At 54.8% G+C, this 22743-nt stretch overlaps 1 protein-coding gene across 16 annotated transcripts in view; it reads right to left on the reverse strand.

Moving 5' to 3' along the window:
• Positions 1–22743, reverse strand: part of GDPD5 (glycerophosphodiester phosphodiesterase domain containing 5) — an 88224-nt gene that overhangs the window by 9109 nt on the left and 56372 nt on the right. For 12 of the 16 annotated variants that reach the window (XM_042233254.1, XM_012096069.4, XM_042233246.1 and 9 more), the window contains 9 exons: positions 17978–18081; positions 14789–14882; positions 13862–13921; positions 8269–8367; positions 7889–7982; positions 7368–7513; positions 2818–2900; positions 1333–1483; positions 571–789 (listed from right to left, as the gene is read on the reverse strand). In XM_042233254.1, coding sequence (XP_042089188.1) covers positions 571–789; positions 1333–1483; positions 2818–2900; positions 7368–7513; positions 7889–7982; positions 8269–8367; positions 13862–13921; positions 14789–14882; positions 17978–18081 — 1050 coding nt within the window. The remainder of the gene's footprint in view (positions 1–570; positions 790–1332; positions 1484–2817; positions 2901–7367; positions 7514–7888; positions 7983–8268; positions 8368–13861; positions 13922–14788; positions 14883–17977; positions 18082–22743) is intronic. The other 4 variants (XM_042233260.1, XM_042233256.1, XM_042233259.1 and 1 more) reach the window with 1 other exon arrangement.

Genomic DNA, 22743 nt, shown 5'->3' on the forward strand with positions numbered 1-22743 from the left:
TGTCTGTCCCTCCTGGAGCACCTGGAAGGGTTAAAAGAGGCGGGACCTGGCACACAGTGAAAGCCTACAGGTAATAAGGTGGTCCTCTGGACCATCTCCAGAGGATGTGGTCCCAGCCAAGGCTAGGAACTGCTCCGGCGACACCTCAGGGAGTTTTCCCTCCAGACCCTAGTCAGGACAAGATCGATAACCCCCCAAATGTCCACTACTCTGCACATGGACAACAGCGTCTGCTGTGCTGCCATAGTTGGTATCAGATTCTTTTGATTCCCAAGTATTACACCCCGAGGATGTGGGCAGCAGTTCACGGGAGTACTGTGTTCCCCAGAACCTGGCCCTGCTCCTGCCCTTTGTATATTTTAAAGGACCTCTTTGTTTCCTTCTTGTCCCGAGGGTGAACCCTGTCAGGAAGGTGTGGGGCATGCTACCCTCATTTTACTAATGTAGAAACTCGAGGTATGGAGAGGAGTTTATAGCTGGAACTAAACTCCAGGCAGGCCTGGTCTCCCTGCGGCCAGGGGCGGGGCGGGGCTCCCCAGGGGCGGGGCTCCGTGCGCTTCCAGGCCTCACCTGGTGCTGGGGGAAGCCTGAGTGCAGAAGGGCCTCCAGCGTGATGTTGAGGAAGCTGCCGCGGTAGGGGTGCTCCCGCGGCGGGTCATGCAGGTTGAGCAGCAGCGTGGCATTGCCCTTGGCCAGCTCCAAGAGCTCCACTAGTCGGCAGATGGACTGGTTTTGGGCCTCCCTGTGGTCGGAGGGTGACAGGGAGCTGGCTGTCCAGAACGGGTCCGTCTATCAGAGATAGGGACACACACGGTGGCCTCACCAGTCCTATGGGGCCTCCACATGCCTTCCTGGCTATGGAACTTGGAGACCCCTGAGCTGCCAGTGTCTGCTGGTGTGTGCAAGTCAGGCAAACTGAAGGCTGTGGCCCCATGGGGACTCTAGATTAACCCAACCTTAACCTCTCTATCCCAGTCTGCTTACCAAAAGAATTATCTGCTTGGAACATTTCCCAGACCCCAGTACGTTTCTCCTTTAGTACCATTTCAGATCAGAGAACCGACTTTGTCTAGTTTTACAGTGTTAACAGTTTTAACTATTACTATCACCATCAACTTTTTCTGGTGTTGAGGGGCAGAACCAGAACAGGCAGTGACAGCCATGATATCTGGGCCGCAGTGGCATGAGCCAAGGAGGCCGCCAGCCAGCCTGGCTGTGAGTCAAGGAAGCTGGGCGTGTGAGGGTCGCCTGAGTGGCAGGCGGCCCCCGGTCCTCTCTGTGGAGTCCCGCCCATGCTTTCCATGCCTAGGACTGGGACAGGTGCTGCCAGACCTTCAGGAACCACTGGCCGGCGTTGAGCTTCTGCAGGATGGTCCAGTTGAGCATGGAGGCGGGCCTGCGGGCGAGCTCCGGGAACTCCTCCTCCACGTTGGTGGTGCGCCGCAGGGTGGCGTCGTGCATGAGGAAGGGCACCCCATCCAGGCTGCGGGAGGGTGGGGCCACGGAGTCACTGCCCACCCAGGTTCCTCACCTGCTCGTCCCACTCTTTCCTGCCCACCCACTTAAACCAGCCTACCAAAGGGCTCAGGAAGGCTCTGCCCCTCTTTGGCCTCAGGTGTCCTGACTGCACAGGGAAGTCAGTGGACTGATAGGCGACTCCCTCTGGCTCTGAGGGTCAGACAGGGGTGGGGACGGCTGAGGAGGGAGGGCTGGGCCTATTAGCAACCTTGGAAGGCAGGTGCTATCTCATTTGATAATGGGGAGACTGAGGCTGGAGACAGAAGTATCTTAACTCAAGGCCTACCAGCCAGTGAGTGGTGGAACCTGGGTTAGAACCCAGTCCACGTGATGCCATATGAGAAGAGGGAATATGCAGGCTCCTTTGACAAATTCCATCCCACTATCACCGTGGTCTCCCCCACTGCTGGCCATAAGCCCCGTAAGGTGCCTAAGTATGGAACAGTAAAAGGCCCCTGTGCTGCCTATCCTCAAGACATTTTTCTACCATCTGCTAGGAAGAGTTGATAAACACACAATGCCAAAATGTCTACAATGGGAGTGGAGTCTTCATACTGTGGTACCCTAATTCAATACCCTGCCCCCTCCCCTCCTCAGAGATGATGTCATCAGATTGGTATGGATTCTTCTTGCCCTTTATATAAATATTAATACATACTTATTTATCTACATGTAGAAAATGTATCAATCAGTTTTATCTGGTCTTTAAAAATATAACTGACATCACTGTGAATGGATCACTCAGGAACTTGCTGATTTCACTCATCAGAGTGTTTGTGCTCCATCTTGCTGAGCCATACAGATCTAATATTTCCATTAAGTGGATCAGTGGCAGGACTCCAGGTCCCTACCTCCACTCTGCTTGAACCAAGAGAGTGTTTTGTTCTCTACATATTTTATATCCTGGAGTATGGCACAGGGGGATTCCCAGGTGGTGCCAGTGGTAAAGCACCTGCCTGTCCGTGCAGAGGACATAAGGAACATGGGCTGGGAAGCTCCCCTGGAGGAGGGCATGGCAACCCACTCCAGCATTCTTGCCTGGAGAATCCCCATAGACAGAGGAGCCTGGCGGGCTACAGTCCACGGGGTCACAGAGAGTCAGACACGACTGAAGCAGCTTAGCGCACACACGCACAGCGCGTGCTTACTTGCATAGACATGGTGCCTGCCCTGCAGTGGGCAACACAAGCCTCCACTCTCCCATCCCCAAGACTCTGGGACCAGAGGTTTCTCCAGAGACCTGGATGTGGATGCATCGAGGAGGGGAAGAGGTGCTGTCCTCCCAATCCGCACACCTACCTTATGGTGACATCAGCCTGGAGTCCATACAGCTTCTGCTCTAGGGCCTTCCTGAAGGACATCAGTGTGTGCTCTGGGGCCAGCTGAGGGGGAAGGTGGTGGTGAGGGGAAAGCCAGGTTTTAGCTGGTGTGCCCCTCCCCAGCCAACAAAAGTCTTCCATGCCGGGAGGCTGGGCAGGCCTGGTTCTAATCCCCCTCCTTCAAGCAGTAGCTGTGGGGCCCTGGGCATTCTCTGAAGCTCAGTTTCCTTATCTGTTAAACCATGCCTGTCTCACAGATTTGGGGGGGGGTAGGGAAACAGGGGTGGTTAGTGTTGATGAATATAAATGTGGAGGTCAGAGGATATTTTTACAGTCTTCTGCCTCTATATAGGCTGGGGCTGAGCTGAATGCCAAGTTTCCTCCTGTTTATACTTGGAGTCTGGGTAGAGATACCCAAGGGAGAGGAGAGGGTAGATAGCATGGCACAGTTTCAGTAGGGTGACCAGTTTCCTCACCTATACAGACATGAAAACACCATCTCTTAGACTGTTATTAAAAGCCCCAAGCCTGTTGCCTGATATCCAGTAAATGCTTAATAAATGACAGCTGTTACCCTACAGCATCTATATCAGAAAATCCTAGTCTTAGTCCTGACTGTCCTTAACTAGCTTTGTGGCCTTTGGTGCATCTCTTTATCCTATAGGCCTTGGTTTCCCCATTTGCTCCTTGAGGGTATAAGCATAGTGTTCTCTGAGGGTCCTTCTAGTTGGGGGAGTTGGGGGTGTTGGGGGTCTGAGTCTCCCTCCCTAGTTTAGTTTGATGATCTTGTCATACCCTTTTCTGCCACTAGGCGTCAGCACCATACCAAGGGTTGTGCTAGGACCGAGCGCAGTGTAGGATGGAAGACTGGGAAGACTTCAGGCAGTGAAGATGGATGGAAAGTGCTCCCATGGCTCATCCCTTTCTCACCAAGACATGCTCATTCCCATCTTTGCTCCCTGTGGCCATATTTTTCCCATTTCCCAGCACATAACACACTCCCCTCTTCTGGAAAGCAGCCTGGTGTGGCAAAGGCTTTGGAGCTGAGGTGGAACAATTCTCCTTCCCAGTCACCGACCTGGGCCATCACTTCCCCTTCTGGACCTCAGTTTCTTTAGCTGTCAAGTGGGTTAATGTTATCAAGCTCATAGATGAGGTAACAGATGTCAGCAGTCTCTGAAAGGTGTGCTTCTTTCTTCCCCTTTCTGCAGGGCAGAGGGGCCTTGGGGGAGGGGCTACCTGTTTCCCAGTTAAGGGGGCTGTGTAGGACCCCACAGAGGCCCCTAAGGGGAGGTGTGGACTTGGTGGAGTTCCTACTCAATCACTTCCAAATGCCCTGGTGCCAGGCCTCCCACAAATGACCACCGGAGAGGTACTGGCAGGAGGTAGACAGTGGGTAGACAAAAAGAGCATAGCAGTGGCTATGGAGACTCTTGGGGACAGAGGAAGTGTTTGGGCGGGGCCTAGTCTCTTTTCTGGAGGCTTTTAAAACTCAGGTCTCTCTAGGTTAGGTGCTGATTTCCTGGAGAAAGAGGGTTCTCACTGCCTTAGGCCGAAATGCAGATGGGGTGTATTGTCAGAAATGTGCGAGTGTGGGGTGGTCGGCACAGACTCATGGTGGACCACTGTGCTTCAGAGGCTCAACTCTGGAGTCAGTCTGACCAAATATTACAGTATGCACACACGCACACAGGTCCCCCCAACAGGAATGACACCCAGATACCATCTCCAAGACAGGGAGGGGCACTTGGACTTACCACACATAGATGTGTGAACCCCCCCAGGCCAATGTATACAGGTGCAGACACTGATACTCACGCATTCACAGTGACACAAGAGTTGTGTCAAGACACCTATACCAGCCTCTTAAGGAGCGCCGCTAGGATGCAATCAGCCAGATGCACAATGGGGAAATTCTACAGGACAAATGACTCAGTTTCTTCAACAAATAAACATATGGGGGAAAAGGGAAGAAGATTATTATAGACTAAAAGATACTTATGGAGAAGGACACGGCAACCCACTCCAGTATTCTTGCCTGGAGAATCCCATGGACAGAGAAGCCTGATGGACTATATAGTCCATAGAGTCACACGATTGAAGCAACTTAGCACAAAAGATACTTAGCTCAGCTGGTAATGAATCCACCTGCAATGTAGAAAATGCTGGTTCGATTCCTGGGTTAGGAAGATCCCCTGGAGAAGGGAAAGGTTACCCACTCCAGTATTCTGACCTGGAGAATTCCATGGACTGTACAGTCCATGGGGTCACAAAGAGTTGGACACGACTGAGCAACTTTCACTTGGCTTTCACCTACAGAAAGACATTTTAGAGACAGTAAAGGAACGCTGAGCGCTGATTCAGTATTAGATAGTATTAGGGGATAAACATGAGTTTGGTTAGGTGTAATAGTGGCATTGCGGCCGTGGTTCCATTTTTAAAGTCTTTATGCATTAGCGATACACCCTGAAGTAAGTATGGGTAAAATGATACACTGTTTGGGATTTGCTTTCAAATATTAAAGTGGGGGGAAGAGAGAGGGGAAAGAAAAATCAGGGAAATGGATGAAACAAGAATGGCAAAATATTGCAAAATATTGCTAAGTGAAGGTGCTATTGGATTCATTATACTATTCATTCCACTTCTGCTAAAAAAAACAACCTGCACAAGGCCATCTCGCTCCTTCCCTTTGCCCCCTCCTTCCTGCCTCAGCATGCCTTCTTGTCCTGTGGCCTCCAGAGCAGGTGGGATGAGTAATAGGGGCCATGGAAAGAAGAGCAGCTATAACCTGGGGCCCTGCTTCCTGGAAGGCTGTGCTTCTAATTTATCCTCACAAAAGCCAGCAGCAGGGAGGCTTGGAGGAGATCAGCAACCCCCTGAGACACATGGGCAGCATGTGGCAAAACTGGACCCCCAAATCCAGATCCCTCTGATAGGAAACGATGGCCTTCCCAGCTGGCTGCCTCCAGGTGCTGAGAGCAAACAGCACAGGGTGTGATGGGAGGACACCAGGCTCCAACTCAGGGGCACAGGTCTCAGCCTTATCTAGGAAATGGGCACAATAATACCCCCATATGCAGGGGGTGTAGGACCTTCAGGGTGATTTGCAGCCCCGTAAGACTCGACACCTCCTTTAAATGCTTCCTTTGTGAGGCTCCCTTAACTACCCTGAAATTCGGTGACACAGTGGACCTCCCAAAGACCCTCACCACCAAGAAAAAGCTCTCAAGAGCCCTCAAACGCCCTCTGGTGGTGAAGAGAGGTACTGCCTCTGTTGAGAACTGCATTTCAAGGCTTCCGTAGGTGGGGAAACCCAACCTAAGGAAGCAGGAGGGCTTGCCCAAGGAAACAGGAAAGTGTAACTCTTACTTTCTGTAAGCCAGGCTCATATCTAGGCACATCACACATGCTAACAGACTCCTGCTCTTCGTGGCCCTATGGTGCAGGCACTCCCATCATCCCGGGGTAATAGATGGGGAAAACAGGTCCAGTGAAGATGGAATTGGTCCTGACTCCCACAGCTGCCAAGGTGCCTGGAAGCCTGGCTCCGGACCATACTCACTGTTTTGAAGGGGAGGGCCTACTGTGGGGTCACAGGGGTGACAGAGAAGGAGCAGGTGCTGTCTCTGATGCCTTCCTCCCCTGTTTTACCCTGGTGCAAATGTTTTCCTTTAGCAGTGGGCTTGGGGCTGCGCCCAGCTCTCCTGCCCACAGGAGGGTTTTCCTATTGCTTCATCCCGGCCCTGGGAGCCTGCTCCCCTCCCCACAACCAGCATCTCTCTCTCTTGGGTCTTCCTAACCCACAGCCTCACAATGTCTTTCCAGGGCCCTCAGGATAAAAGTGAAATCTTTTAAGCAAGATGCCTTCAGGACTTGATCCCACGCATGGATGTGAGAGGTGGACTGTGAAGAGGGCTGAGCGCCCAAGAATTGATGCGTTTGAACTGTGGTGTTGGAGAAGATTCTTGAGAGTCCGTTGGACTGCAAGGAGATCCAACCAGTCCATTCTGAAGGAGATCAGCCCTGGGATTTCTTTGGAAGGAATGATGCTAAAGCTGAAGCTCCAGTACTTTGGCCACCTCATGCAAAGAGGTGACTCATTGGAAAAGACTCTGATGCTGGGAGGGATTGGAGGCAGGAGGAGAAGGGGACGACAGAGGATGAGATGGCTGGATGGCATCACGGACTCGATGGATGTGAGTCTGAGTGAACTCCGGGAGATGGTGATGGACAGGGAGGCCTGGTGTGCTGCGGTTCATGGGGTCGCAAAGAGTCGGACACGACTGAGCGACTGAACTGAACTGAACTGAAATTCTCTAGTCTTTACACCAATCCTTTCCATATACCACCCCCCACCCCCACCACACACACATCATCACCAAGAAGGGCTAAAAATCGTTGCTATTATTATTATACCCATTTCCCTGCCAGCTCCTCCCTGCAAGGAGATAGATTTTTACCTGTCTCCCTCTGGAATGGCAGCTCTGCCCACCCCTCACCCAGTCTTTAGGGCCCACAAGTGGCACTCACCATGGGGGCCCCGCGGTGGCCGATGAGGGCAGGTTTGGGGCCCAGGTCCTTTTTCTCCATGATGCAGGGAGAGGAGATGGTGAGAGGGGCCAGGTAGAGGGCGAATACCACGGTGAAGAAGGTTCCGAGAATGGCTATCTGGGAGGCTGCAGACATGGGCACAACCGTGAGCCCCAGGCAGCAGGGCAGGGCATGCCAGAGCCCTCCTCCCTCCACCGATCTGGACCCTGACACTTTGAGGGGGACCCTGCACCAAGAAGACTCCTCATTCTTGCTGCAAAAGTGAACCCGGCCTCTAACTCACACACAGATGTAGAGACACAGAGGAGGGAACATGCAAGGCTGAGGCTGTCACCTCTGCGCAACCTGCAGGCCACTCTGAACTAGGACTTGCCATGCTAAGAGCAAGGGCCCCACCGCATCCCCAGGTTGCCCAGGTACCGTCCAGGTGGGGGCAGGGCAAGCTGGCCTTGGTGTTTGGAGCACATGGGTGGGGACAAGTCCTGCCCAGTCATACTTACAGGATCGCTCTGCACGGGCAAACTGTCCTGCCACAATCCAGGAGAGCGCTGTGACAGCCACCAGGGCCCCCACGTGCAGGAACGGTGCTGTGCCCTTGGGTACAGGAAGGGACAAGGGAGACTGTCAGCTCCCAGCCATGCCCAGACCCAGCATCCTCCCGGCCTATCTCTATCCGTGGGGCAGGCAGCTGTCTCTATTTTTCAGCGGAGGACACTGGGACCCTGGGTGCTAGAATCCTCCCCGTCTCTGAGTTGTTCTGTGATGTGGACCCTTACCCCGCCTTCTGGACTTCAGTCTGGAGGAATGGGAGTGACCTAAAGGCGCTGTCTTGTTCTGAGGGTCCTGGGGAACCAGCCTGTGGGCTCCCACCCCCACTCACCTGCAGGGAGATGAGGAGCACCTCCCACTCGTCCTCCCACAGCTGGGCCACAGCCGACATGGCCACCACGGCAGCTACCAGGATGGCCACCAGCCCGATCTATAGGGGATGAACCACCAGACGGTCAGGGGGCTGCCAGAGCCTGGACAGCCCAAGGGTCCCCCGTATGCGGGGGAGGGAGAGCGGAGGTGGAGAGACAGAGGGAGGGGCCGAGACACGGACGGGGAGAGTGGAGCGTGCGGGAGAGGCCAACCTGGCAGGGCAGTGAGAGACGGAGGCAGGAGGAGGCAGGTGGGCGGGCCCGGCGAAGAAGGGACAGGAGGGTGGAGAGAAGACAGGTGGTCTGGGCTGGGACATGGCCCCAGGGCTGGGACATGGCCCCAGGGCTCAGGCCCCAGGGGAGGGAAGACACTCAGCAATCGGGGCCTCCCCATGTCCAGCAGGTCCCATTCCAGGCCTTGCCCGCCCTCCCAGCCACCTTTCACCCTGCGTGATGGCTGAAGATATCAAGGCTCCCCTGGAGCTGGGGCGAAGGGTGACTTGCCCAGGTCACAGGGCAGGAGGCTGAGGAGCTGGGTCCTGTGCAGGAGCCTGATAGCCAGTCCAACCTCCCCTCGGCCTTCAGGTGGGAGCAAGCAGAGGGGAGGCAGGGGGCGGCCCTGTGCGCCCTGCCACCAAGGCGCCTCTCAGTCCCAGCCTCCTGGCTTCTAGCCTCTGACGAGTTAGAAAGTAAGGAGCGGAGCTCTGACGGAACCTTTATGGGACAGAAAGCTGTGGGGACAGACGCGATCTGACATGTGTCCCATAAAACAAGATGCTTCCCCACACTAAGCGATGCCTAGCTTCTGGTTATTTAGCCCCCAGGGTCCCTGCCTTGGGCCCTGGATCTATATCTCGGCACCACCAGGCTGGTCTTGTAAAACTCAGGTCATGCCTTCACCCTGAAGCCTTCCACAGCCCCCCAGCTCCACAAAGCGCCAGCCAGGACCACCACCTCTGACTCCCTACTGCCTGCTCCCAGTGGTTCTCTGTGCCAACAGAGCTCTCGCCCTCTTTCTCTCCCTACAGTGCCTTTTCTGGCAGTGGCAGCAGCATTCCCAGAGCCCTCCAACAACCAAACAGGCTCTAAATTGAGTTTCTGGCTCGTGAGAGCAAAAACGGCAGCTGATCCATCTTCGTTCCCTGCCAAGCAGGGAAGATTCATTCTTGTCTGGGATTAAGGTTTCCTTTGGAGGTTTGTCGTTCTGGCCCATCAGCCTGGAAACAAATGTTCTAATAAGAAGCAGTAATAAGGCTGAAATGGGTAGGAACCCTTATGGACTGTGACAGGCCGGCCCAGAAGACATGGGAATAAGAGGTATGAAGGTGCGTGGAGGGCCCAAGTGTGCCCTGGGTCTGTGGTGGGCCCCGTCGCTTTCCCCTCATGTTTATCCTTGGGAAAGCCCAGTCAGGATGTCATCGTCTTCATTTTACACATAGGAAAATGGGGCTCGGAGAGCAGAAGGGTTTGCTTGGTCATGTAGCTTAGACGGGGCAGAGTCAGAAGCAACCCCCATTTTGCCTGTCTTGGAGGTCAGGCTCTTTCTGGGGATCTGCCCTCACAGTGAAGTGGAGGGAGGCCCGGGGAGCATCCTCTCGACCCCCCACCCCAACACGCAGGCTCCCTGCCCCCAGCTCCAGGCACAGCAAGCATCTCTGGAGGGTCACTCCCTGAGCGTGTTTTATAACTGCTAGTGGAAATACTTGTGATAAAACTGATTTCCCAGGATCCTAATGCAATGAAAATCTTTATCCTCTCTGAACTCGGCAGTTGTCATAGTGGCAACCATTATGCAGCATTCCTGCAGTGGTCAGCGCCTGTGGGATTCGCCACACACACTGTGTCCTGAAGCCACGGAAACAGCACTGATTCCTAACAGCTAGACTGCTGTTCCTCAAGTCTGACTGCAAAGGATAAATCCCACCCAGAAAGTGGGGAAAGCCCAGGGGAAGCCTCGGAGAAAGTGGCCTTTGGTTTTTTGTGCTGGAGGCACTGCAGTTCATGATAACTGTTAGAGGGATGGAGGATACAGGAGGTACGTCCATTCATTCACTGAGTCCTGCCTGGGTGCTGGGACCTGGGAGGAGTTGGAAACCAGCCTTGCCAACACGTTGGCCTCTTGGGAAGGTGATTAGAATCTGGGTTCTGTGTGGTTTAAGTCACAGATGGTTGGCCCGGGGTTCAGGGACCCACTCATGTCACATTCCATGGTGACTGTGCCTAATGGTGTGGTTACCCTCTCAGAGCATGTTTCCTGAGCTGCAGACATGGGGAGAGTGAGCACCTGCCTGAGAGGGGTTTGGAAAGATACGTGAGAACACGCAAGTGAAATGCTCAGCACCATGGCTGACAGCAAAATAACCAGTGCTTACTAAATGTTGTGTCAGCTGCTCAGACGTGTCCTACTCTTTGAAGACAAATGTCAGTAACATAATTTTTAAAAGTGGGCATGGGTTTCCCTGGTGGCTCAGTGGTAAGGGATCTGTCAGTTAATGTAGGAGATACAGGAGTCGTGAGTTCGATCCCTGGGTTGGGAAGCTCCCCTGGAGAAGGAAATGGCAACCTACTCCATTATTCTTGCCTGGCAAATCTCATGGACAGAGGAGCCTAGAGGGCTATAGTCCATGGAGTTGCAAAGAGTCACACAACTTAGCACCTAAACAACAATGGCAGCATCAAAAAGAATGAAATAATGCCATTTGCAGAAACACAGATGGACCTAGAGATTGTCAAACTGAGTGGAGTCAGAGACAAATTTCACATGATGTCACTTATATGTGGGATCTAAAAATCAAAATGGTACAAATGAACGTATTTACAAAATAGAGTCACAGATATAGAAAACAAACTTATGGTTACCAAGGGGGAAAGGGGTGTGAGGAATAAATTGGGAGATTGGGATTGAGATATATATATACACACTACTATATATAAAATAGGTAACGAATAAGAACCTACTGTATAGGTCGGTTCTTATACAGGGAACTATAGTCAGTATTCTGTAATGACCTATGTGGGAAACAATCGGAAAGGAGGAGACATGTCTAACTGAATCGCGTGGCTGTACATCTGAAACTAACACAGCATTGCAAATCAACTAAAAAAAACTACACCGAGGTACCATTGTCACCCACCGGGAATGGCAAAGCCCGGAAATGCCTGAACACTTTATGGGCAAGGGTGGCTTTATAGGCACAATCATGTATTTTTGCTTGTGCGGGCTCAGTCGTGTCGGACTCTTTGTGACCCCTTGGACTGAAGCCCGCCAGCCTCCTCCGTCCATGAGATTTCTCAGGCAAGAATACTGGAGGGGGTTGCCATTACCACCTCCAGGGGATCTTCCTGACCCAGGGATCGAACCCACATCTCCTGCGTTACAGGTGGATTCTTTTACTGTTGAATCACCAGGGAAGCCCATACATAAACTATACTGCAAAAAAAAAAAAAAAAAAAAAAAGCTACCAAAAAAATGTTAAGATGCAAAATGAGGGTATAATAGGCTACCACTTGTGTTCAAAGAAAAAGGAATGTGTGTGTATGTGTGTGTACATACACACATCTGCATGTGCCTAAAATATCTCTGGAAAAATAATGGGGAGATTTACATTTTGTACTTCTTTTGTAATGTTGAACCGTGTCAATGTACTAACGGGCAAAAGTTAGTTAAAGCAACCCCCGCTCCACAAATAAGAATTCCTTAAAATCTTAGAATAAAACTATAGAGTCTTGCAAACAGAGAAGTAGAATTTCCAGCCCCTACTTGACTACTGAGCCCCAGGGAGCTCCTTCCCTCCTGGTGCAGTGAATCCAGCTAAGCATCAGCTGGAAGGACGTTCCTCATGCTGAGATCTCTTGGGAGGGATCAGAGGGGAGAGGAAGGCAGGGCTGGCACCCTAGGAGCTGGCACCGGTGCAGACGAAGGGATCTGAGCCCCTGCCCCCAGGAGAAGACTCCCTGCGCTGCACTGCTTCCCTGGCTGGCTTGAGCCTCCAGATGCCTCTCTGCTGGGATCAAGCAGGTGTGCCCTGGCCTGCTGAGAGCCAGGCAGGCCCCAGAGGAGGGGGCCGCGGTGTGCACCAGCCCCACCTGGGGTGCCCGCAGTAGTCGTCCTTTCAAGTGTCAGCTTTGCAGCTGGGAAAAGAAAGTCCCTCACAGAGAAGGCTTCAGAAGTGCAGAAGAGATCTTAGGAAAGAGTGATGAGCAAGAGGAAGGTGGGAGGCGACCAGAGACGGCTCACTGCTCTTTATCCCTCCAGGACTTTAGTCACCTGGGTCTGACTCCCCAGCCCCAGACCCTGGAGGCATGCCTGGATGCCCACAGGCACCTCCCACTGCACGCAGGCCAAGTGGAGCTCACCACATCCTTCTTCCAGTTCCCGTTCTATATCCTTTTAGCTGGAAGTGAGCCCCTCCCTCAGAGTCACTCTGGACCCATCTCACGGGCTCATGATTATTCCTGGACATTTCTGCCTCTTCCTGAATGGCCAGCCCATGGAGTCAGGCTCTGGGGAAAGAGAGGTGGCCTGGCCCTCTCTCTGGGGCCCTGGTGCTCCTGGGAGGGAGGGCCTCTCTCTGGGTCAGTTCTGTGCCACTCCTGAGCCCACTGGGGTCTCAGAAAGAGCAGGAGGCATCAGCCATGTGCATTCCACACCACGTGTGCCATGAACGGTGAGCCAGAGAGTCGAGGCTCTGGAGTGTATGATGCCTCTTTGCTTTGGGTCCAGCCCTGCATGGGGCACTGGGGACACAGAGATGGAAAGTCAGTTCTGGTCTCTGCACAGAGCTCCTAGACTAGGGAGGGTTGGGGCCAGGCAGCCAGATGGAAATGGACAATGAGATGTCAGGACTGTGGCCAGGGAGCCTTAGGGGACTGGGGGAGCCTGAGAAGCTTTGTGTAGGTGGGAGGAAAACCAAGGAAGGGTCCAAAAGAGAGAGAAAGGGAGGCAGGAGTGAAAACATACAGCAGAGAAGAGCCAGGCGTGCTGGGAGGGCCTGAGATGTCTCGTGTGGCAGAAGCCAAGGGTGATGGTCCCATGACAGCAGTTGCTAGAGGTCAGCAAGGGGCCAACCTGCTCAGGGCCTTCATGTCTGGAGGGAGGGCTTGGATCATCCTGGGAGTGATGGAAGCTGTGGGAAGGGCTTTAAACTGGGAGTCATATCACTGAATCAGAGTTTTAAGATGAGCTCACTGAAGAGAAAGAGAGGATGAGACTTAAGTCAGAGCCAGCCAGAGAGCTGGAGCTGTGACCTACGCTGGTTAACCACACGGCTGTGGATCTAGGAGCCTGGACTCTCCACTTATTAAGTTGGAAACCTTGGGCAAGTTACTTAAGCTCTTTGTACCTCAGTTTTCCCAACTGCAAAATGGGATGATAACAGCACCTATGCTGTAGGGCTGCTGAGGGGCTAAATGAGTAAATACAGTCCAGTGTTAGCTCCTAGAACAATTATAACCATGATCCAGGGGAGGGAAGATGTGTCCGGGCCCTTCCTCTGCAGCTATGGCCTCCAGCCTCTCCCCTCCTCCCTGAGTCCCTGCGGAGGCAGCCCTTACCTTGTGAAGCCAGTGCAGGTTCATCTGTTGCCCCACGGCGATGTGGCATAGTGCCAGGACCTGAGGGAGGGCCCAGAAGGCAAGAGTCAGGCATCACGTGTGACCCAGGTTCCTGCCAGTTCCCCAGACACCCTGCTCCCCACGGCTCTCCAGGCCCGGCTCAAGCAGTCAGCTAACCAGCAAACCATTTTCATGCCCAGCCCTGCTCAGCCCTGCCTGAGCCTGGCCTCCTTCCAGGTTATTTCAGGTTCCTCCAGGTTCCTTCTCCTCTAGGGTTTTTCCCTCAAGAGCTCATTGGGCCCTGCTACACTTGGGCTGCCTAATTCATGTTTCGGGAGTTCCAGGACCCAGGATTCTGAAGAAGACTTGAGCCTGTCCCCCAGGAGCCTGGAGAGTTGTTGTGATGCTCACTCACTAGGGTAAAGAATCTGCTTGCAATGCAGGAGACCTGGGTTTGATCCCTGGGTCAGGAAGATGCCCTGGAGAAAGGAATGGCAATCCACTCCAGTATTCTTGCCTGGAAAATTCCATGAACAGAGGAGACCGGTGGGCTATAGTCCATGGGGTCACAAAGAGTTGGACATGACTGAGCAGGTAACACACCCAGGAGCTCCCAGGCCAGCCTGGGGACTGAGTTGAGTCTGAAGCAGCACAGTGTTGGAAGCAAGGACCAAAGCAGAAGTTCTTGGAAGAGGAAGTCTGCAGAGGGGCCTGACAGTGGGATGCCCTCACAGGGTCAGGGGAAAACATGCCAGAACGGGGCAAAGCAAGAGGACCTCCCACCTTGAAGGAACTGAGCCTCAGAGGTCTGGAGAAAAGCTAGCCATCCTCCTCAAACCAGGGTGGGGCCCTCCATCAGCCCGGCACAGGCCAGGTCTCCCTTCCCCTGAGAACAGGGCCACCTCCCTCTGAGACAGCCCCACGTACCTGGAGGCCAGCGATGTAAGTGAAGGCAGCTGCTGTGGTCATGAGGATGGGCACGGACCAGTCACTCCAGTAGCCCATGCGGTTGTAGAGGTACCTGCCAGGAGGAGAAGGGGCAGGGGTCAGACCTCCACCAGGGAGCCTGGATGCTCCCTGGGGCCTGCCAGCTCTCAGCTCTCAGGCGGCCTGCTCAGGTGCTAGACTCTGGCCCTTCAGGGAGGAGGTCACTGCTTCCCTGGTCATCGGTCAGCCTGTGGAGGGCTCTGGGGGGACACCTGGGCGTGGAAGAAACATAAACAAGAAAACAATTTCCCTTAATTCTACTGCCCAGAAGTAACCATCACCAAAACTCTGCTGCCTTCTTCCGGTGGGTGCCCCGCTCTGCTTATATATTTTTGTAAACAGCAAAGCCAAGACCCCACTGTGTATAGCACAGGGGTCAGAGTTCAGGCTTTGGAGGGAGGCACTCGCAGATTCAAATCCCCTGGCTTACAGGATGCTGGGGAGGTGACAGACTCCCCTGATGCTAAGATGCTATTGATTGTGACATTCATCTCAGTTTCAACGTCAGCGTTTGAAAAGATGAGGTCTTAGCATTGATGACATGTGACACCTGACTTCCCCGCACCTTAGTTTCTTCATCTACAGGGTAGAATAACAAAGTGCCCTTCCTAAGGATTCCTGAGGATGCAGTTTATGTGAGGAACAAGGTAAGTACTCAACTCTCTGCTTCTCATTAACAAAAGCATTCACTGATGTCAGTAAAAGCCTGAGGAAATGGGATTTTTCTCAGAGTCATGCGGTTTTCTGTTGCACTAATGTACTGCATGAAGCCAACTTCCTACTAATGACAATTAATAGTTTCCAATTATTCACTATTATAAATGAAAACAAAAACTCTTTGGCACATACCTTTCTGCATTACCAATTATTTCCTTAGGAGAGACTCCTACAGATGGAATCACAGGGCCAAAGGGAATGAGCTGTTTTTAGGGCTCCTGTTAGAGCCTGATAAGTTGCTCTCCAGAAAGACTGAACCACCCACATCCTCCCTGTACAAGTGGGGAAACTGAGGCTCAGAGAAGGCAGCAAGCAACGTGCACAGGGTCATCAGAGAAAATGAGCCGGCACCAGGCAGCTTCAGGCCTGCTACCCTCCTGGGGCTGGGAGGACTGCAGGAAGACACCATGGGGTGGGTACCTGCTCTCCCCTGGCCCTCACCCTCGGAATTCGAGGGCAAGTTTAGTCAAGGCGAAACTGAGGCCCAAGAAAAGGCAGCCCCCGGCCCTGGTAACTACTCCTGCAAAGCACCTGGCTCCACGCGCCTCTCCCTTTTGGGAGGGACCCCCCGCCCCCAATTCCCTGTTGACAGTAACAGCCCAGCCAGTCCCTCCCTGGCTTTCCCCATTCAGCCCTGACCACCCAGGTCTTGCTCGCCTCTTCTTACTGCATGAGCTATCCCTGGAGGCTCTCTGTACTCTGAGGACCAGGCCAGGGGCTCCTGAATCCCAGCACAACTCCAGGAAACCAGAAGACTGGCTGAGGGAGCTGCAGGTCCCCAGACCCTCCCCAAGCACAGGCAGGCCTTCCCTCTGCGGCCTCCCCAGTATGGCAGCATCCGTCCTCTGCTTGAGCTGCCCAGTGAGGGGGAGCTCAGTCTCTGGGCAGAGCGGGGTGGCCCCGTGGGCCACGTGATACAGTCAGGTAGTTTAAGTCCCTGTCTCAGATCTGACTGCATCCTGCTGTGTGACTACAGAGAGGATACTTAACCTTGCTGAGCCCCAGTCTCCCGGACTGTCCTAATATGTGCACTTGGCACTAACTGGTTGTATGGCCACGGGGGAGTCCTCTCCCTCTCCGGCCCTCAGCTGCTCCTTCTGTACATGACAGGGTGGGCTACCACTGGGGCAGCAGCCCTGCAGCTCAGCAGAGCCATCCAAGGGCCTCAGGGAAGGGCCATAGGGGAAGGCTCCCACTTGCCCACAGCAGTGCCTGTGCTTTGGATACCTGTGCGGATGAATAATTTATTTATGGCATTTAATAAAGGCCAGAGGCCACCTCTGGGACTCGGCTGGGGCCCCAGCTCATCTCACCGGGCTGGGGCAGGGCAGCAGCCTGTCCTTTATTGAGATCATTAATCACAGAAGCACAGCCTGGTGCCATGCAGAGGGGAGCGAATGCCAGACTCCATGAACTGAGTCTTAGAATCACTACAAAATCCTCGAACCACAGCCCATCAGAAGCCCAGAGTCCAGAAATGGTAAATTCTAACATCACGACCACCTTCCAGCTGGAGATTCAGCCTCCCGGGAAGCGACCTCGGGTTTAGGGGAGCCTGGAGCCCTCTCACATCCATCATCTCATTTGTCCTCAGAAAGACCTGCTATCTGCTAGCACTCTGCTATCCCATTTTACAGAGGAGGACACCAAGCCTGAGAGAGGACTCACAGTCCTGTGCCCATGGTCACACTGAGCTGAACTTCTAACCAAGAGGAAAAGGCAGCACCGGAGGGGCAGGGAGCACCAGCTGCCAAGCCCGAACTCTGCCCTCAACGGGTAGTCTGAACTTGGGCCTCAGTTTCCACACCTGTCAGTGGGCAAGTTCCTACTGGAGCCAGGTGACCTTCCCTTCCTCCGTGCCATCCACTGTTTGACAAAGGCAGGCCGTGGGGGAGCAAGGGCAGGGGGTGAAGGATAGATGCCCTTGTGCACCCATCCCCAGACATGTCCTTGGACCTGAGGCTGCTGCCCACAAGGGACCCTGAGCTTTCCCAGAACCACAACATCTGCCAGCCCGGCCCACGGCCCTGCTCAGGGAGGCAGGAGGCCTGGGGTCGGGGACCACCTCCTCTGCTGAGGCCTTGGTTTCTTTGGGCCTTGGAGTCCTTGTCCACAAGGGGTCCAGAGGTCCTAGCTCCCAGCCGAGCCCCTGCCCTGTCTTACATCCCTATTTCCATGATAGCAGCAGCAGGAAAGAGTTCCCTGTTCTCCCCAGCTGGTCTCAGCTCCCCTAAGCGTCTGTTCTCTCAGAGGATTACGCCCTCAAAGGTTACACAGAGAGCTGGTGGCCACTGGTGGCCAGGCCCTGAGAACCAGCCTGGGAGAGAGGTTCAAACCCATCCCTCACCCTGGACCCCAGTCTCAGCCACCAGATGCCCAGGCCCCAAGCCCCGCCCCCTGGTCCCCACTCACCAGTTGAATTCATCGTAGTCATTGTGGACCTCCCACCAGAAGTAGAGCCAGGTGAGCGTGAGGCCGAAGGTGAAGGTCAGGAGCAGGAACCAGAGGCGCTCCCACTGCAGGGGCGGACCGAGGGCAGGGGTCAGCGGGGGCAAGGCTGGCCCTCGGGCCACCATTGCCCAGAACGTTCCCACCCCTCCCCCGTGGCAGCCCCACCACCAGGCTGGGTGCACAAGGGCACCTATCCTTCACCCCCTGCCCTCGCTCCCTCATGGCCTGCCTTTGCCAAACAGTGGAAGGCATGGAGGAGGGGAAGTTCCCCTGGCTCCAGTAGGAACTCGCCCACTGACAGGTGTGGAAAGTGAGGCCCAAGTTCAGACTACCAGCTGGGGGCAGAGTTGGGGCGTGTTAGCCAGTACTCTCTGCCCCTCTTCACATGGGTGGGGACTTGAGGCTCAGAGAGGAGAGTGACCTGACCAACATCACCAAGCCCGGTGTCACAAAATGATGGGGAACCAGGGCAGGGTCGGGGGTCCACCCCAGAGCTGGGCCCTTAGTGCTGCAGCCTGACGCCCTTCCAGTGTGCGCCTGTCTCCAGGACCAAAGGCCACATCTGCCTGAGCCTTCACACTGGGAGGGTGATCCCGGGTCCGATGGGCCACATTCCTCACCTCCACCCCTGCTATACCAAGGCCCAGAGAGGTGAAGCAACTTGCTCAAGTCACACAGCAAGTTAGAGAAGGATTAGAGAGCAGTGCCCCAGCCTCTAGACTTGAAGAAATGCGGCATTCTACCACCCCCACCAGGGGTCAGCCCCTCTCTCTCACGGGGCCCGGGGGTGGGGGTGGGGGCAGTTTGTGTGTGGGGTGGATGGAGGGGGTCCTGCTGACGCCACCTCTGCTGCTTCCCCCAGAGGTCTGCAGGCACTTCCGGCTGGGCCCTCGGGTGTACCCCTGCTTCCATCCGTCCCCTTATCTCAGAGGCACAGCAAGCTTGGAACATCCTGCTCTCTGGGAAACTGCTGAGATCATGAGCACAAACAACAGCTCAGAGGGGAAGTCAGTGCAGGAGAGACCCAAGACCACCCCCCACCTTGAGAGGCTGGAGGGCTTGGAGGAGCTCAGTGTCTCTCATCCAGCCACTGCCCGGGCCCCCTGCAGCTTTGCTGGCATCGCTGATCCTTCCTGCACCGCACAGCCAGCTTGGAGCTACAGTTCTAAGACCGGTTTAACCTCTCGATGTCTCTGTCTAGAAAGCAAGCCCTATCAGGTCCACCGGACAACCCTCTTCCTCCTCCTCAAGGCCTTCCCCATCCCAGCAGGGATTCCATCTCCTCAGAGCTCCCATAACTGTGGCAGCCCTGTCGGTTATGACACAACCCCTGCAGTTCTAGAACTGTCCCACTGTATGTCAGGGACTCACCCCCACCCCCGCTATACTGTAACCACCTTGACCTCTGGGTGGTCTTCATATTCCTAGGGTGAGTGGCAACTTAAGATAGATTTGATAGTGAGATGCAGATGAGAAAAGACTCCTCCGATGCTGGCATGAGTATGCCCACCCAGGAGAGATTTCACTCTGGGGTTACCAACTTACTACCCCCTCCAAAGAGGAGCCCTTGGTATTCTGTGTACGCCGAGCCAGCAGTAGTGAGCGGCCCTCTGTCCACAGAGATCACTATCCCTCAGTAGGTATGAGGCCTCTGGCTAGAGGACAAGGTTCTGAGAAGGGCCTGGCTGAGGGGGGAGCCTCGGCCGATGATGAGTCCTGTCCCAGGCCAGCAGCATGGAGGTCAGTAGGTGGTGGGAATCAGGGGGATAGTGTCAGGGACAGTGACAGGGAGAGAACCGGCCACAGGTGCTGGGAGGGGTTGTCCTTGGTGACACGTGACACAGGACCCAGTGACAATTCTGACAGGAGATCAGGAAGACTGTGGGTGTCAGGAGGGCCCACAGTGGACAGGGGTCCTGAGTGCTAAGGGTCACTGTTCTCACTGGGCTGGATCTCAATGGGGCAGGAAGGATGGGGCAAGAATGAGGGGTACCCCCTCCCTACCCCTGGAAACCCACAACGAAGGACTAGGAACCCCATTATTGGAACAAGGCACGAGCTGGGGTTGGGGGCCTCCCAAGGCTGACAGTACTGGGAGCTGAAAGCCAGAGGTCCTATGGCCACAGGGAGCCTGTAGATGGGGGTGAAGAGGCTCTGTGCACAGCAGGTCACTCAGAACAATCAGAGGAAAAAACCGAATGGCAGGGGCTGGAAGAAAGGGGAGGGAAGGCCAGGAGCTCGGGGAGGAAGTGGCCTAGGGAGAAGTTCCACTGACAAAGAGGCTCCAGTGGCACGACTGGTCCTTGTCTGGGCAGGTTATAGGGGAGGGGCCTGAGCCAGCCCCGCCCCTGACAAGCCAGCCTGGCTCTGCTCCAGGGCGGTTCAGCCACTGGCCCTCCATCACCTCCCACTGTCTGCACAATGCCCGGGTATGTATCCCCATCTCAGAGCAAACAAAGATCCCAAGTCTCGGAGAAGGGCAGCCACACATACAGGCTGAGCAAATTGTAGAGCCCCCGCGCTAAGAGGCGCCACTCACATCATGGTCAACACCACTGACGTGCATGTTTGTCATGACAAATTTTCCAGCAGGTAATGGTCAAAAGCCCTGCGGAAGGGGCACCCTTTGCTTATTTGCACAAAGGCTCAAAGTGGGTAAGTGGTAGTGAGTCAGAGGTTGAGCAACGTATACAAGGTGACCAAGTAGAGGAGGAGTGGAGGTAGGAGGCAACCCTCAGCAGCTCTCTTGGGAACCAGCCCTGCATAGCTCTCCTCGAAACCCACCTCTGCCCTCTGGGACACAAGTGTGATGATCCCAAACCCAGCTCAGCTCCCTGAGATTCCTTTCTCCTCTCTCGCTGGGGCCCATCCCCTGGGCCAAGCCTTCTTCTCCTTCAGGAATTCCTCCCATCCCTGCAGCCCCCAAGACCTCCCTTTCTTTTTCCTTTTTCTTTTTGGCCCCACTGCATGGCACGCGGGATCTTAGTTCCCTGACCAGGGATCAAACCCATGACCCCTGTATTGGCAGTGCAGTCTTAACCACTGGACCACCGGGGAAGTCCCAGGACATCCCTTTCTTCACTGCTTCTGCACAGACTCTTGGTACCCACCAACTTGACCTGGAAAGAAGCCAGGCTCAAGAGGGAGACAGACCTGGCTCTGCCACTTGGGTAAAAGTTACCACTGAGCCTTGGTTTCCTCCCCTGTAAAAAGGGAATAGCATCCGTACTCTGGAGGGGTGATGTTAAATGAAGTGATGTACGTCAAGCGGTACACAGTAGGTGCATAATAAGGGGCAGTTAGTTCACTGGGCTGTGGACTCCTGCGCAGGGATGGCTGAGGTATCTGTGCACCCTGGCCCACAGCCCTTGGAGGACCATGGTGCTCAGACACGCTGTGAGGAACAGAAGACGGTGTGGATGCAGGGAGGCCTCAGGGCCACCAGTGGACAAGGACATCATACAACCCTGGGTTTATCCTCAGGCGAAGCCCAGGGGCCCCTGGGATCCAAGGGAAGGAACTCCCATTGTGACACCCCAGCCCCTTCCCTTCCAAGTCTAGCAGCTGCCTGAGAGCAGGACAAAGGTCAGGTGATTCCTTACGGGCTAGAGGCACAGGGAAGTGGCTGAGAGCAGCCCGGGAAGGGGAAGGGTGAGCTCTGGCTGCGGACGGGCAGGTGGCTCCCTCCCTGCACAGGGGTGGCTGTGGGGGAGCGTCCCAGAGGCCCCGGCCCCATCCTGTCTCCTCCACTCTCGCCCCCACCCTCCTCCATCCCACACCTGGCCTCAGCGCACCAATTTTCCCTGCTGGTTGTCACGTCTTCTCCTCATCCCTCTTATCTCTGTCCCGCCTGCAGCCTTCTGCATTCAGAGGAGACCATGCGTGCGGAAACAGCTTATCAGCAGCTGGGCTCACAGGGTCACACAGCGCTGCAGCCACAGACCCCAGCCCGTGCAGGACGTGTGAGTGCAGGCCATGCTGCTGCCGGGTGCTGCCCACCCGACTGCCCTGGGCCAGAGCTCTACACACAGACACTGCTGTGGGTGCACCCCGGGGGTCCCCAACATCTGGGGCACCTCCAAATAGAACCCGGAGCCTGAAATCTGCATCAGGATGGCACCTGAGTGGGAGCCGCCTCCCTGCCCTTGGTGCTACCATGGACTTCAGACTCACACTTGGAGGCAGAGCTGTCTGGCAGGACTCCTATTCCCTGCATGTCCCTCGGGACAGAGACTGCTTCTGCGGCCCCCAGGACAGGAGAGCCCCTGCCTCGGCTCCCACGGCTCCAGGGATGGGTACTCCTGTCTGCATGCTGCTTGGCCCTCCTCTGGGCTGAGGGTTCTCCCTTCTGAGACAGTGGCCGGACAGAGTCCTGTAACACTCGGTGAGAGTCCCAGACAGGCTGATACTAAATGGTGGCCTTGGAGAAGACACTCCTTTATCCTCCCTGAGCACCGACTTCTTATTCTGTAAAATGGGGACGGCAGCGTTGGACAGAAGTGCCTGGCAATGACAGGGTGTCAGGAGTTGCTTTTCTTGCCTCCATCCCTCCCGAAGTCTGCTCCTCAGCTGCTGCCCTGCCGCCGGTTCTCTGATACCACCCAGAACAAGTCCAGCCAAAGGGCAGGAACACTGGGGTCAAATGACCAGGGCACGGGGCAATATAATCAAGAGCTGGGTTTTCATTCCCTGCCCTCCTACTGCTAGCTGTGTGGCTGTGGGCCAAT

This window comes from Ovis aries, chromosome 15 (genome assembly GCF_016772045.2).
Source record: "Ovis aries strain OAR_USU_Benz2616 breed Rambouillet chromosome 15, ARS-UI_Ramb_v3.0, whole genome shotgun sequence".
Taxonomy (NCBI): Eukaryota; Metazoa; Chordata; class Mammalia; order Artiodactyla; family Bovidae; genus Ovis; species Ovis aries.